We start from the raw sequence: 13,874 nt of genomic DNA on the forward strand, positions 1-13,874 counted from the left end.
GCTGATTTTCAGACAGCTTTGCTCCTTTTTCCCCCCCTCTCCACTTCAGTAATAGATTAGATTCTCTGCATTGATGAAACTGCTATGTCTCAAGGACAGCACCTTAAAATAAAGATTAGGCAATGCAATTTGGCAATTGTGCTTCAACAGACATAGCTCCAAAGTTAGGATGGGCTAGTGCAATATATGCAGACCTTTAAAAGGCAGCACTTCTTTGAATACACAAAATGTATTATCACTATGAGATGAGTCTTGGCAGAAGAAAGTTCATCAGTAACCAGTAGATTTTCTGAATCTGCCTGAAAAAAAGGCATTTTCTGTTTCTTCAGCAATGAAAAGAGGCTGCAATTATTAGCGCACTGAAGAGACATTTAGGTAAATCATTCAATATCCTTGTTTGCTTGATCGCAAAGTTGTTTTTGCATTTAGGACAAGACTCCAATCTGAGTTTTCTTCCTTAGTAAAATAAGCCCCAGACTTGCCCGGAAAACAACAGGCTTCTGCCCAGCTTCCAAAATTGTTTCATTATGGAGGAGTGGGGGGGGGAGGGGTTGGATGGCGGAGCTTTTTAAAATAACCACAAAAGAGGAAGTTTCACTGTTGTGTCTTCATCTGTGAATGACTGCTCAAATTCTCTTGAGTCTCTTTGTGAGTCATAAGGGACTTTGCCTTCCTCAGAATTAAAGTGCACGGCATTCTACAAGCTCTTTTCAGCTGTGATCGCGTAAACTGCTTACGACGTTTTCTGTAGGGAAAAAGAAAATAGACAAAAGGAGGGATAAGTCATTTATTTAAGAATAATTGCATTGTCCTTATGTCTGTAAGAGGAATGTTAATAATTGATGGAAGGGTCAGAGAAAACATTATAAAGGAAATAACTTTTTGAGGAATCATTTTGGAAGAAAAAAGTTGAAATCCTTGTATAAATAATGTGACATGTTTTAAATATCTCAATTTTTACAAAACAGTAAATATGATACAGTCTCAAATCAATGCCTAACCCACACCTTTTTGGATATAAAATACATTTTAAAAAACTAAAATTGGTGATCTAATTGTTTAATTGCATATTAATATCTCAAAATTTGAGAAAATATCCATTACTTTTGCCCAATTTCAAATAGACCACCACATAAAATTACAGTTGAACTCATTTGTTTAAAATTTGACATAATTTTTAGAAGACTCCCCTATGAATGAATTCATCATCAATCTATACCATTGATAGTTTTAGCCATAGTTTGTTAAACAATTTAACACTGGCAATTTTCACACTTCAGGCAAAACCAAAATGTACTTTTGTTCAGAAAGAAGTACAAATTCTGCCATTATATGCACATCTGGTTGGATTGGTACAATAAGTTATTGTGTCAAATTCTGGAACTAGTATGTTAAGTAAACCAAAATGCAGACAGCCATGGAGATGGTATTAACTTTAACTGGGACCGTTAATTCTTTCCAAGTTAATTATTATTTTATTTAATAAATTGATGTTACCACCAATCTCACATACATGACTCTGGGTGGCTAAAATTAAAAAAGTAAAAACACAACCAATAATTAAAAAGATAAATAATTTAAAATAGCAAAAAGAAGCTTTGTCAAACGAAGAATAAATCCCAGTCAACTGTGAGGCAGTTTACCTCACTGAGGTACCTGAGCTGTCTAGCTCAGACAGTCCTTTAAGAAAAAGGTACAGAGATATGGAAATACAGAGATGCTGAAAAAAACACATTACTTCACTACAGAACTCAATGGCAAGGGCTGGCAACAGAGAACATACTTTCCAGTCACTGTAATGTTCATCTAGCCATCGAGGAAGAAGCTAGAGATACAACCGAGACTTGCTGTTATCCTCCTGGTGCCCAGACTCCTTGAATGCCATGAAAGGTCATAATAGATATGAGCAGGAATTATGCATCTCCCAGATGGCAGCTCTTTATCCAATTAATGCAATTATACTCCACCAACCTTACCAGTAAGAAGATATGATTTGAGTTAAGTATGTTGTTCAAACAGTGCCATCATTGTGATGAGGAAATACCATGGGAGTATTCTGTGTTCAGCCTGCTGCATAAGATTGTGCATATTATAGTCAAGTCTTCCTATTTAAGCCACAAAAAATAGCGAGGTGGAACATTAATACTTTCTGTATATAACCTGATTCATGGTTTAATTGATTGAAGTTGCTAAATAAAATTTTGGTAAATAAAGCTTTTAGTGGACCACTTACACGACCCATTCAATATATTTTACTAACTACAACATGAAGATATCTGCCTCATCATTTCTAAAGTTCAAGTCCACATGATGCAGCCTCCATCCTTCTCAGCATTTACTAAACTTAGCTTTTCTAACTTTCAGTGTTTTCCTGATCTGAGTCTCACTGTACAAATTGATATTCAATCCCTCATTCACAATCTCATTGATAAAGTGATCAGGGGCAGGTGTTTGCCAGGTTCCTATTCCCTGTCAGATGCTGTAGTGAACTACATCCTAAACTCTGGCAATGCTTTGGCTGCAGGAGGGACCAGACACTTCTTTTATACAGAAATAGCTGCCTGCATAGTGCCTGAACCACACCTGCAATTCAGACATTATTCAGGCTCCTTACATACGCTGGAATATGGTCTTGTGGGAGACCAGTAGACCTTACATTTTCTCCGTAATATTATGCTCTATTATTTTCTCTTCACTTCTTTCCTAGGAGCTGCTAGGGAATTCGGAGAGGAGAGGAGAGGAGAGGAGAGGAGAGGAGAGGAGAGGAGAGGAGAGGAGAGTATACTTACAAGCTTGATACTGTCACCAGGAATTCTGTCACAAGCATGCATCATTTCATGCATTCCGAGGAAGTATTTTCAGTAATATTTGAACATAACTGAGCCAGATAAAAAATTGCCCTCCTGCAGCCAGCCTATTTTCTTGATATAGTCGTTGTTGTGCCCTTATTCAGTTTGTTCATTATGGTTAATAAGGCAGCTTGGAAGCCAGATAGGAATTGAGCCATCATAAAAGTATTATAGAAATTATTCAGAAAATGCTGCATTGCTATGGACACTAAGGTGCTTTTAGTCGACTCTAAATGGTGATTTGGTTCAATGTAAGTGTGATCTATCAAGGCTGTGAAATATGTGGGTGAGTATGCTTGCAAGCACCATGATGGTACAATTAATATTTTGCCCATTTTTGGACATGTCACACAGTTTAAATCACACTGTTGTGGTACTGTTGTGACTTTTTTGACCAAACAGTATAGACATCCCTGCACACATATGCTTTTGAGCTCTTTAAATTTGATTTTCATTAACAGAAGATGATTATCTATGGGACGGTAGGATGCCCTACTTATATTCAACATGCTGTTTGTGATTAGACAGCTTGACAAAGTATTGTTATAGTTTTGAATGAAAGAAGAATGAAAGAAGGAAGAAGGAAGATAAGGAGTCTAGCTCATTTTCTCTTTGAAATATATTTTTATCAAAAAGGCAATAATTGGGGACAGCACATGTCTCCAATCTTGGAACTTCAATTTCCTGTTTCTTTATCCTTTTTTAAAATTTACAGTGGCCATTAATTCAATACTGTTAAGAATAAAACATATTATTTGGTGCTCTTATGAGAAGCCATTTTTGAATAGGGGGGATTACATGTTGCCCCTTCTTGTTATTTTGAGAATTCCTGAAGTGTATAGAGCAGAGGACAGGGACTGCCAGATTCTCATGAATTTAATTCAGTGGTGAAATTCAATTTTTTTATTACCGGTTCTGTGGGCGTGGCTTGATGGGCATGGTGTGGCTTGATGGGCATGGTTTGGTGGGCATGGCAGGGGATGGATACTGCAAAATCTCCATTCCCACCCCACTCCAGGGGAAGGATACTGCAAAATCCCCATTCTCACCCCACTCTGGGACCAGCCAGAGGCGGTATTTGCCGGTTCTCCAAGCTACTCAAAATTTCCGCTATTGGTTCTCTGAACTACTCAAAATTTCCGCTACCGGTTCTCCAGAACATGTCAGAACCTGCTGGATTTCACCCCTGATTTAATTAGATACTTTTCAGAGATCCATGTACTGGGAGACCATGCTGCTTTGTGTATCGAAAGACAAGTTCATGTGCTTGGACATGTAAAGCATATGTGCTTTAGTATTAAAAGACAGAATGCTAGTCTAGGAAAAGAGGGTGTCATAATAAAAAAGTTGCCTGAGGCGAGATGAGTGGCAAAGAAATCTAACAAATAAATAGTAAATCTTTCGAACTACTTAGTACATGGAACCACTATCCATGCACATCACTATTGCCTTAGTTGTCTCCCTTATAGCAATAGCACTTAGACTTATATACTGCTTTACAGTGCTTTACAGCCCTCTCTAAGCAGTTTACAGAGTCAGCATATTGCCCCCAACAATATGGGTTCTCATTATATTATATGTGCCATGGAATTCTTAGCCTTCCATCCTTCCGAGGTCAGTAAAATGAGAACCCAAATTATTGGGGACAATATACTGACCCTATAAACCACTTAGAGAGGGCTGTAAAACTAATAAATCTGGATTTTTAAAGGAGCACTAGGAGTGATGCTGCTATGGGTAATGTGCCCTGATCATAGGTTTTTCCTTGGTGCTTGGTTGTTCCTCCGATCCCAAAGGATTTGCAAGAGCAATTGTAACTACATTGTTATGCTAGTTCATTTGTATTGTTAACTTTCTTACTGCAAGAGAGCAGTGTAATCCCTCAGAATCCTTTTGGATTAGAACAACACATAAACCCTATGAATAAATGAACCAAAAACTAGCGAGAATAATTATCAGCTTTGCTTTTCTCACATATTGTCATGTTTAAAATCCCAAACACCTTGTACTGAAGAATGAAATAGGTTTTACAGTTTATCCCATTTATGAAGACATTCATACATTTCAAATACAAATTCTTAACAAAAGATAGCAAAACACAATTTTGCCAACTGCCATATTTTTCTTTTTTGGCTTGAAATGTTAGAGTGTTAGCCTGGCGTGAATCGTGATGTTCATTTTAGCTGTTCTTTTCCTATCACGGTTACCATGCTTATCCTTTCTTTTTCAGATATTATTAACTATAGACCCATGCATATAATCAGGCATCAAGATGGAGGAAGGGAGAAATCAATAGTCAGGATAATAGTAAAGGTGAGACATTTCTCCAAGTAAGCATAATAAACTGCCAATCCAAGCATCAGAATGGATTGGACTACCACCGAAGTGACTCAATTTGATCAAGCTGTTTTTGCAGCTCTGGACTGAGGCCTCAAAACAGACACAATGCTCTTTATGCACCCTAGAAATGACTAGAAAACATGCTGTAGGAATCTGAACCATCTTCTGGTCCATTTACCTCAGTCTTATACATTATGCTTGGCAATGGCTCCCCAGGGAATTTTTGTCAAACCTATTTGGAGATGACAAGCTAAGGGTCCCAGATTGATTGATGGACTTGCCCAACTTTAGATCCTGTGAAATTTTAAGAAGTAAACAGTTCATTAGTTTGCTGCTAGAATCTTCTGTTTAACACTGAATGACATTCTGAACTCCAGGGACCATTATTCTACCTGTAAATCTGAAAAGCAGCTTGAAATCTGGGACAATCTAAGAGATGTTGCTAGGCACAGATTTCACGCTGTCCCATAAATTCTTGATACTGTTTCATTCTTGCAGAGTGGTGTAAACATGATTTTAGCATGGAAGGAATAGGAATACAAAAGCAAATTCCTTCGGGCCATTGTGATATTATTATGGTTGACAACCTGAATAGTTTGCAATTTATGATATTCAAGAGCAAGCAAGCACACAGGAGACTAGCTCCATGGCCATCATTTTAAGCATCGCAATAAGCTGATATAAATAGATGAACAGTCACTTCATTATTATTCGGGAATATTTTTCTCTCTTTGACGATCTTCAACAAATCTAGAAGAATATTGGAAAATTGCTGTCTGTCTTAAAAAATAACACTTTAAAAACTGACCACTCTTTCTTTGGAAATAGTTCTAGTGGTATATAAATTAATTAAATAAATAAATATGGCAATTTTTTTTTAAAGCAGGGGAGAGGGAGTCAAAAAAAGGAATGTGCATTTTTTTTAGCATAAATGTGTCTGTATTGTATTTTAATCTTTTCCAAATGCTGAAGGAAAAGTCTATGCCAAAAGTTTGACTCAGCTTTGCACATAATTCTATTCCTTATGCCTTTATCTTATCCTTCATATTTGATCATGTATCATTTGAGTCTCTGAACTTCTTAGAGTCTCTACAACTTCTGAAGTTTAAAAATGCCCTGCTCCTCTATAGGACTCTATCCTTTCTCAATTGGCTCCCTGGTTCCTCAACTGCTGTAATGAAATATACACCTTAATTCAGGGGTGAGATCCAAATTTTTTCCCTACCGGTTCTGTTGCCGTGGCTTGGTGGGCGTGGTGAGGCTTGGTGGGCATGGCAGGGGAAGGATATTGCAAAATCTCCATTCTCACCTCACTCCAGGGGGAGAATACTGCAAAATCCCAATTCCCACCCCATTCTGGGGCCAGCCAGAGGTGGTATTTGCCGATTCTCCAAACTCCTCAAAATTTCTGCTACCGGTTCTCTAGAACCTGTTAGAACCTGCTGGATTTCACTCCTGCCTTAATTCCTTTGGCCCACTCTATCTGAAGCTGCAGCTAAACAGAGATCTCTACTATGAATTAAAGCAATCTGTATAAAGCTTTAGATTCGAGTTATGTTTCCTTTTGGTTGTTTTTATAATGGATCTTCCCTTTCTCTGGCAAGATAATCCTCTTTACTCTCTATATGTGGCCATGATCACCATCATGACTATTTGATACACAAAACCACATATACAACCTGTAAATGCCCCATACACAATTAATTTTTAGACTAGTTGGCTCTGCAGGACAATTTGTATTCAAATTCAATTCTGAAATCCAGAGAGCTGTAAAAGAGATATAGCCAGTTTGGTATAGTAGTTAAGGCACTAAGCTAGAACCTAGGAGACAAAAATAGAAGAGGTGCTGCAGTCTTTTTAGAACCAAGAATCAAATTTAAAGCATTTACCTGACTTTTTTTCATAAATACTAGTTTATTATATTGGTCAATTTATTCCAGTGTGAAACTGAATCAAAGGCCAAAGGACATAAGCCAGTGAAGTGCTGAGCTTATTTCTTGTTACTTATTAGTCTCAATGGATCTGTGGGAATTGCAGGACAAAGGTGAACAAGGAAGAGGATGAGGGTTTCAGTGAATGATGAACCTAATAAGCTTGTCAACCCTTTTAAATATTTTTTCCACCCCCACAATGCTTTATATTGTGAATCTTTATGACATGGAAGAACACTATGTTTTCTAGACAATGATCCAAAAACTCTTAAGTATTTAAAGATTATTTATTATGCAAAGATATATCATGAATAAAGTAGCTTTCCCAGGAATCTTAGGGCAGGCACTCCATAGAAAATCCAGAAATACAATAACCATATAAGTGAATGCACTGTTTCTTCCACTCCTTTCTTTTTACTTTCATGGATTAGTGAAATACTATATATTGCCCTTGAATAATAGCATAGAATGATTAAGAAAAAAAGCTTGAAGAATCATTTAGGGATTTAGGGATACCTGTATGGAGGGTATTGAGAAAAGCATACTTCCCTCTTTGCTTTATTATTTCAGACTTATTTTTAACTATCAGAGCTATCTTCTGCACAGAAAAAAGATAACATTCTAAAAACATTTTGCAGAATAAAATTATAAAGAGAATGGAGGAAATTCTTGCTAGGCAGACTTGGAACTGTTTAAAATTTGATCTGAAAAATACAAGAGAATCTTTGGGCTCCAGGTTAGATCAGGAAGTCTGAAAATATCCAGGAAGACGGCAGTGGCAAATCCCTTCTGAATTGTTGCCAAGAAAATTGCATGTACACTTCCCTGAAATCATCTAGAATTGAACATGACTCAAAGGAGGCATTCTTCATTACTCTCTAATTTCTTTTTTCAGAAATTGCAACTGCAAATGTTCATGTGAAACATCTTGGAGGACTTCAGTTAATATATAAAGGGTCCCTTCCTCCGTTATTGTACGTGCCAAATTTCACTTGAGATTTAATGCCTAATTTTTTAGGTTCACTCTGACACAGTTTATCATCTAGTTTCTTGGTACTTTATTACAGCTTTGTGTACATGTGTGTTTTGCCTTTGTTTTTGGCACTGCAAATATTGCCTGACTGCATAACAACTAGGTTCACAAAACCCAATGCTTCCACAAAATTACTGGCATGATTTTAAAACCTTAAAAAGAATGTGTTTTTTCCCAAATATTCCTTTTAAAAGATTGATGTTTTGAAGCAGTACAAGCACTGAGGATATAAATAAATGAAATTATCTGATTGTTTTCTAACCAGACTAAATATTTGAATCTTTCAGACTAAAGACACAGTTCACTATCAGGATAATACAGATTCCTCCAGTATCTTTCATGGTGAAATAACTAAATGAATCAGCCCATATATAGAAGATTGTTAAGCATTTTAAGAAAGGAAGTGCTACAATTTTAATCAATGTCACTAGAAGTACTGTATGTTCACTTAATCAGGGGAAATGTTTATGGTAGATAGATTTGAAAGTGCAGTAACAGTAAGTTGCATGCTTACACACTCTAAAGCTTCTTAGTGAAGCAGGGCTGTGCAGATGGGCACTCAAGGAAAGAAAAGGCTATCTTTTCACCTTAATTCTGAATTTTTCTCTCCAAAATCTGAATGACATTTCCAATTTGAACGCTCCTTTTTGAGGAGGAAAAACATTGGAACTTTTTGTATGCACAAGTTGTAGCTCTGGTTGTCTTACTGAATAATTCTGGATATTTCTGGTTCTTGAGAGACACTCACACAAATATAGTCATCTGGATGTGCACTCACAGAGCAATACACAGTGTGTTTTCAAAGGCATTATTTAACAAATACTAATGAATTTGAAATAATGTTAATGCGATACAATATTTTCTTTCACTGTCTGCACTGCTGAAGACTAATGAAACTGAGAGTTGGGATCTTGATATGCAATTCTATATAGGTTTCTTTTCAGAAATACAAGTTTCACTGAACTGAGTAGGATTTATTTCCAGAATAGTTAGTTTAGGGCTGTAGATTATAAAATTCTGATCTATGGATGAGGAAAATACTGCAAACTTCATAATATCAAATGCAGATGAATCTCATTTGCTACTGAAATGATAGCAATATCCCTTCCACCCCCGCAAAGTGGGTAGTTCAAGAATAACTACAGCAAGATTAAGTAATACTTCAAAGGATTCTTTAAAAGAATCCTTTGCAAGTAGTGGGGATCAAATGTTGTACATAAAGGTAGAACAATAAAGAGTAGAAAGTAGAGAAGGCAATAATTTGGAGACAAAAGCTATTTTTAAGAACAAAAGCTATTTTATATTAAGTGTTTCTCTAATGTGATATCATTGTGGCCACTCTTACTAACATTAAAAGGTATGATCAGCAGACTTATATTAAATGGAAGATCATGCTGGCGCTATACTGAATATGTTCACAATAGAGTTGACACTTACCGTGAGAAGATTTCTAACTGCTTCCGCACTGAAATGAAACAAGCATTGAGTCATTCAAAAGTTGTTCTAGGCATATTTTTATTGGCCCATTGAAGGAAAGTCTACTGAAATAACCATTGGATGTATACAGTACTGTGCTAATTGTGTCCATAAAGTTGATTAAAACTGAAAAAATATTAAGAATAATGCATCTAATAGTACATGTGACTGTAGCTGTCTTCAAGCATTTTCTTATGAACACATGAAGACTCTAGAAGAATTCATGGATTGAGTTCTGTCCCCTTGATAAAGTTCAGAATCTTAGCAGTCCTCCTGATTTAATATATGATGGGCTCAGATCTGAAGGAACTTGCTGAACACAGCAGCTTAAAAGATCTACCAAACCAGAGAGTACATTCAAGTGATGTAAAAAAAAAAAAATTCCTAAAGAGAGAAATATCTCCAAACTTGGAAAATATTTTATTTCACATATTTGTACCCTATTTTGTAATTTAATGATCTTACATCATTAAAAACAACAGTCAATAGAATGTTCAGCTTGTTCTTAACAATGTTCACTTAACAGAGTTGAATGAGCTACTGTTTTGTTTCTGCATTTGCTCAGCTTTCATACATTATCAATCCATACTTCTGCTCTTCAAAAAACACACATAAATTTTGAATGCCCTTAAACATTAATCAGAATTAATGGTGGGATGATGGATACCTTTTCACTAAAGTCCTGGAAAGTGATGAATGCAAGGAACAGTTAGTTTTTCAAGACTTAGAAACCCGTGTGAGGAGAATGTAAGCAAATCCTAATTTGAATATAATGGAGCGAAAAGGAGAGATAAATTTCTTTAGGCATATATGGATATAAATTTGGGATGCTTCTCATAAAGAGATGTATAAAATTATAAGCAGGCTAACATGATTGAAACTTCAGGAATGTACAGGAATAGCAACTTGGCATTCTTTAGGGGATTTTCAGAATGTGTGAGAAGTGGACACGGACTATTGAACTTGGAGTCCAATCAGCTGGACTCTTCAAGCTCTTCAGACAGCCCTTCAAATGTATTGTATAATTCCCAAAAAGTAGTATCATAATACAGAGACAGTTTTTTTAAATGTACCTATTCAGTGGTGGGCTGCAACTGGTTTAACAACCGGTTCTGTGAGCACGCGTGGACCTAATGCACGCTTTGCGTGCACGCTAACGCACTTCCACGCAGCATTAAAATACAGCCATTTGAAGCTCATCTGCTTACCTCTAAGGTAGCCCCGGTGAGTAGAACAGTGGAGGCATGGAAATCAGCTATGCCACATGAATCAGGTGAGCCAGAAAGTAGGAAATATAGGACAGGATGGGGGGTGGGGGGGTAGATAGGGCCAGCTGATAGTCAGAACTACCGATTTGCCCAAACCGGTACGAACCGGCAGCAGCTCACCACTGTACCTATTACTTACAGCCAAGCTCTTATGTGAATTTCTTTATAATCTATTTTATTTTTGAAATAATATTGCAATTTTTATCCTATCTCTCTCCATGTTTGTTCTGAGAAGGTAATACTTGAAGGAAATGGGATTTCCACCAAACGTACTTTCATATCACACCTGCAATTTTGTTCTCTTTTTGTATAGAATTTTGGGGAGGCCTTATTTTGGCTTTTAATCATGTTTGTGGGATAAAGATGGATATTGCATTATTGCTTCATGAAGTAATACATAACGTGTAAATTATGCATGGCTTTTGGTATCCAACAGGCCAAAGTCAGTGAGGCAGATGTACGCGAATAAATATTACAGTAGAAAATCTATCTTTTATATGCTGTTATGTTTGCTAGTAACATAACCCCAATATAACACAAAGGTAGCCACAACAAACAGGATTGTTGTATAGCAGACAAAGCCACTCTTAATTTTTACTTCAGCTCTCACTTGAATTTGTTTTTAGCTTCCCGCTGTCAGGGTTATCTTTTTTTTTTCATTCTTTGTGTGTGTGTGTGTGTGTGTGTGTGTGTGTTTTCAAGAGTATTTTTTAATTTCCACACTCTTAAAAAAATTCTTATAGAAGCAGAGAAATTTGGAGGTTTTCCTCTTATTCATTTTCTAACTCATTTAATTGAACCAGATTTGGTTAAAATTAATGTGTATAATCCAGTCTTTGTGTTATATCATGAAGAGACTCTTATTTAAGTCTAATATGGAATTTATGAGTCAAAAATGAAAAATGAGGTCCTTTCTTTTCCACAGTAATACAAATAGAACAGAATAACAGAACTGAAAGTCTTCCCGCTTAGGCAGGAAACCCTATACCATTTCAGACAAATGGCTGTCCAATCTCTTCTTAAAAACTTCCATCCTCATAGGTGAGAAATTATCATTATCATTTCATTATCACTGTCATTGTGACAGTGGGCATTAGTGGGCAACCTATGAGACCCTTATTAGTGAATCTTTCTCACCACAAGTAAAGTCCAATTCATGTTGTCCCAAAGCTCCTGAGGCCCATGCTAAAAATGAGTCTATATTACAATTCTTTCATATGAGGACAAAAAAACTAATACAAAGCTTTTTGTTGCAAATTGAGACATATTAAATAAATAAATATATTGATGGTATCTTGAAGTCCTTACAAATATATAGAAATTAATAAATGGCTGTAAAACAATGCACTTCAGATGCAGAACTTAATTCTTAAAAACCACTTCTTCAGGGGAGTGTGCAGTTTCTAGTCATACCCCAACTGCAAGCCACCATATTCTAACATAGGTTTATAATAATTAATTCATGAATAACTTGATTTATTAATTACATTGTTATAAATAACATTCAGTACCATATAACATTGTTATATGATATTGAATGTCTGACAGCCAATATATGAAATAATCACACTGCAAAGTACTATTTAGTGTTCAAACACCCCATGTCCAATTTTCCAAGTATAGATTGCTTCCAAGTCCAATTTTCTAAGTATAGATTGCTTTCCCTGAACTATAGTTGCAAATAAATGTCAATAGGTTACTTACTGCCTAATGTCAATAAGTAACTTAATGTATTATTGATATAATACAAAGTTCTAAATATATAAAGAGGTCTATAGTCATAGATTTGCAGGAGAAATTTATCAGTCAAGACTGTGGCCATTAAATGCTGATTCTTCTTAGGGTCTCTTTCTGTTTTATATAAGACTAGGTTGTGGTATTAAAGATAATTTAATCTTCGAGGCCGCCTTCTACCGCATAGCTCCCAGCGACTGGTAAGATCCCACAGAGTTGGTCTCCTCCAGGTCCCATCAGCTAAACAATGTCGGCTGGTGGGCCCGCGGGGGACGCCCTTCTCTGTGGCTGCCCCAGCTCTCTGGAACCAGTTACCTCCTGAGGTCCGGACCATCCCCACCCTACTGGCCTTCCGAAAAGCTGTGAAGACCTGGCTTTTCCGGCAGGCCTGGGGCCGTTGATCTCGCTTTGCGATCTGGTGAGATCTGGCCATGAATAGTGTGAATGCATTCTAAGGTTTTCAATGTTTTTAATCTTTTAAATGTTTTTAGAATGGTTTTTTTTAAAAATGTATTGTGAGCCGCCCTGAGTCTCCGGAGAGGGGCGGCATATAAATTTAATAAATATTTAATATTTAATATATATGGCAATAATCAAAGAGATAAATACACACAAAAGTGCCAATTAACTTCTGTACCAGACTAGATATAACAATTGAATTGTCTGAACAAACAAGTTCTGTATTTAGAGGAATGGAGGAAGTTCATAGTGAGCTTTTTCTTCTTCATTAATAGCTCCCTGCCTTGCATAATCCTAGCCTGCCCTTATATTTTTACTATTTTTTTTTTAATTCACAGAGTGACTAGCCAGGGAGAATGATCTTTTAATTAAGAGAACAGCATCTGCAATATAAAAAGTGAATCTTTAAAAACTTAAAAATACAAATATGAAGCTTTAATTTGATCAAGGAAATGTTTAGAATTATGGCTACTTATGTAGCACTTTCTAATGTTACAGCTTTTAAACATATATTTCTGGAGAATTTATGATAAACAAGTGAAGCTGATTGGAAACCAATTAATGGAGAACGATGGTTAAATAGGAACTTTATATTTCAGTTTTGAATGCAAAATGTTTAAAATAGATATTTTCCTGGTTTTGTCTCTAAACTTCTTAATTTTGATGTGATCCATAATTATGTAATTATACGGCTTTATTCTGGTTTGAAGTTATCATTCAATCTTTAGTTTTATTATTCTTTTCAACTAGTTGCCCGGTTTGGCCTATAGCCTGACAGAAACAG

At 36.2% G+C, this 13,874-nt stretch overlaps 1 protein-coding gene across 1 annotated transcript in view; it reads right to left on the reverse strand.

Moving 5' to 3' along the window:
• Positions 1-594: 594 nt before the first annotated feature.
• The window catches only part of MTA3 (metastasis associated 1 family member 3), a 131,813-nt gene continuing 118,533 nt past the window's right edge, over positions 595-13,874 (reverse strand). Inside the window, exon 19 of the mRNA XM_070948489.1 lies at positions 595-745. Coding sequence (XP_070804590.1) covers positions 595-745 — 151 coding nt within the window. The remainder of the gene's footprint in view (positions 746-13,874) is intronic.

This window comes from Pituophis catenifer, unplaced genomic scaffold (assembly GCF_029215685.1).
Source record: "Pituophis catenifer annectens isolate HBS135680 unplaced genomic scaffold, rPitCat1.0.hap2 SCAF_1, whole genome shotgun sequence".
NCBI lineage: Eukaryota > Metazoa > Chordata > Lepidosauria > Squamata > Colubridae > Pituophis > Pituophis catenifer.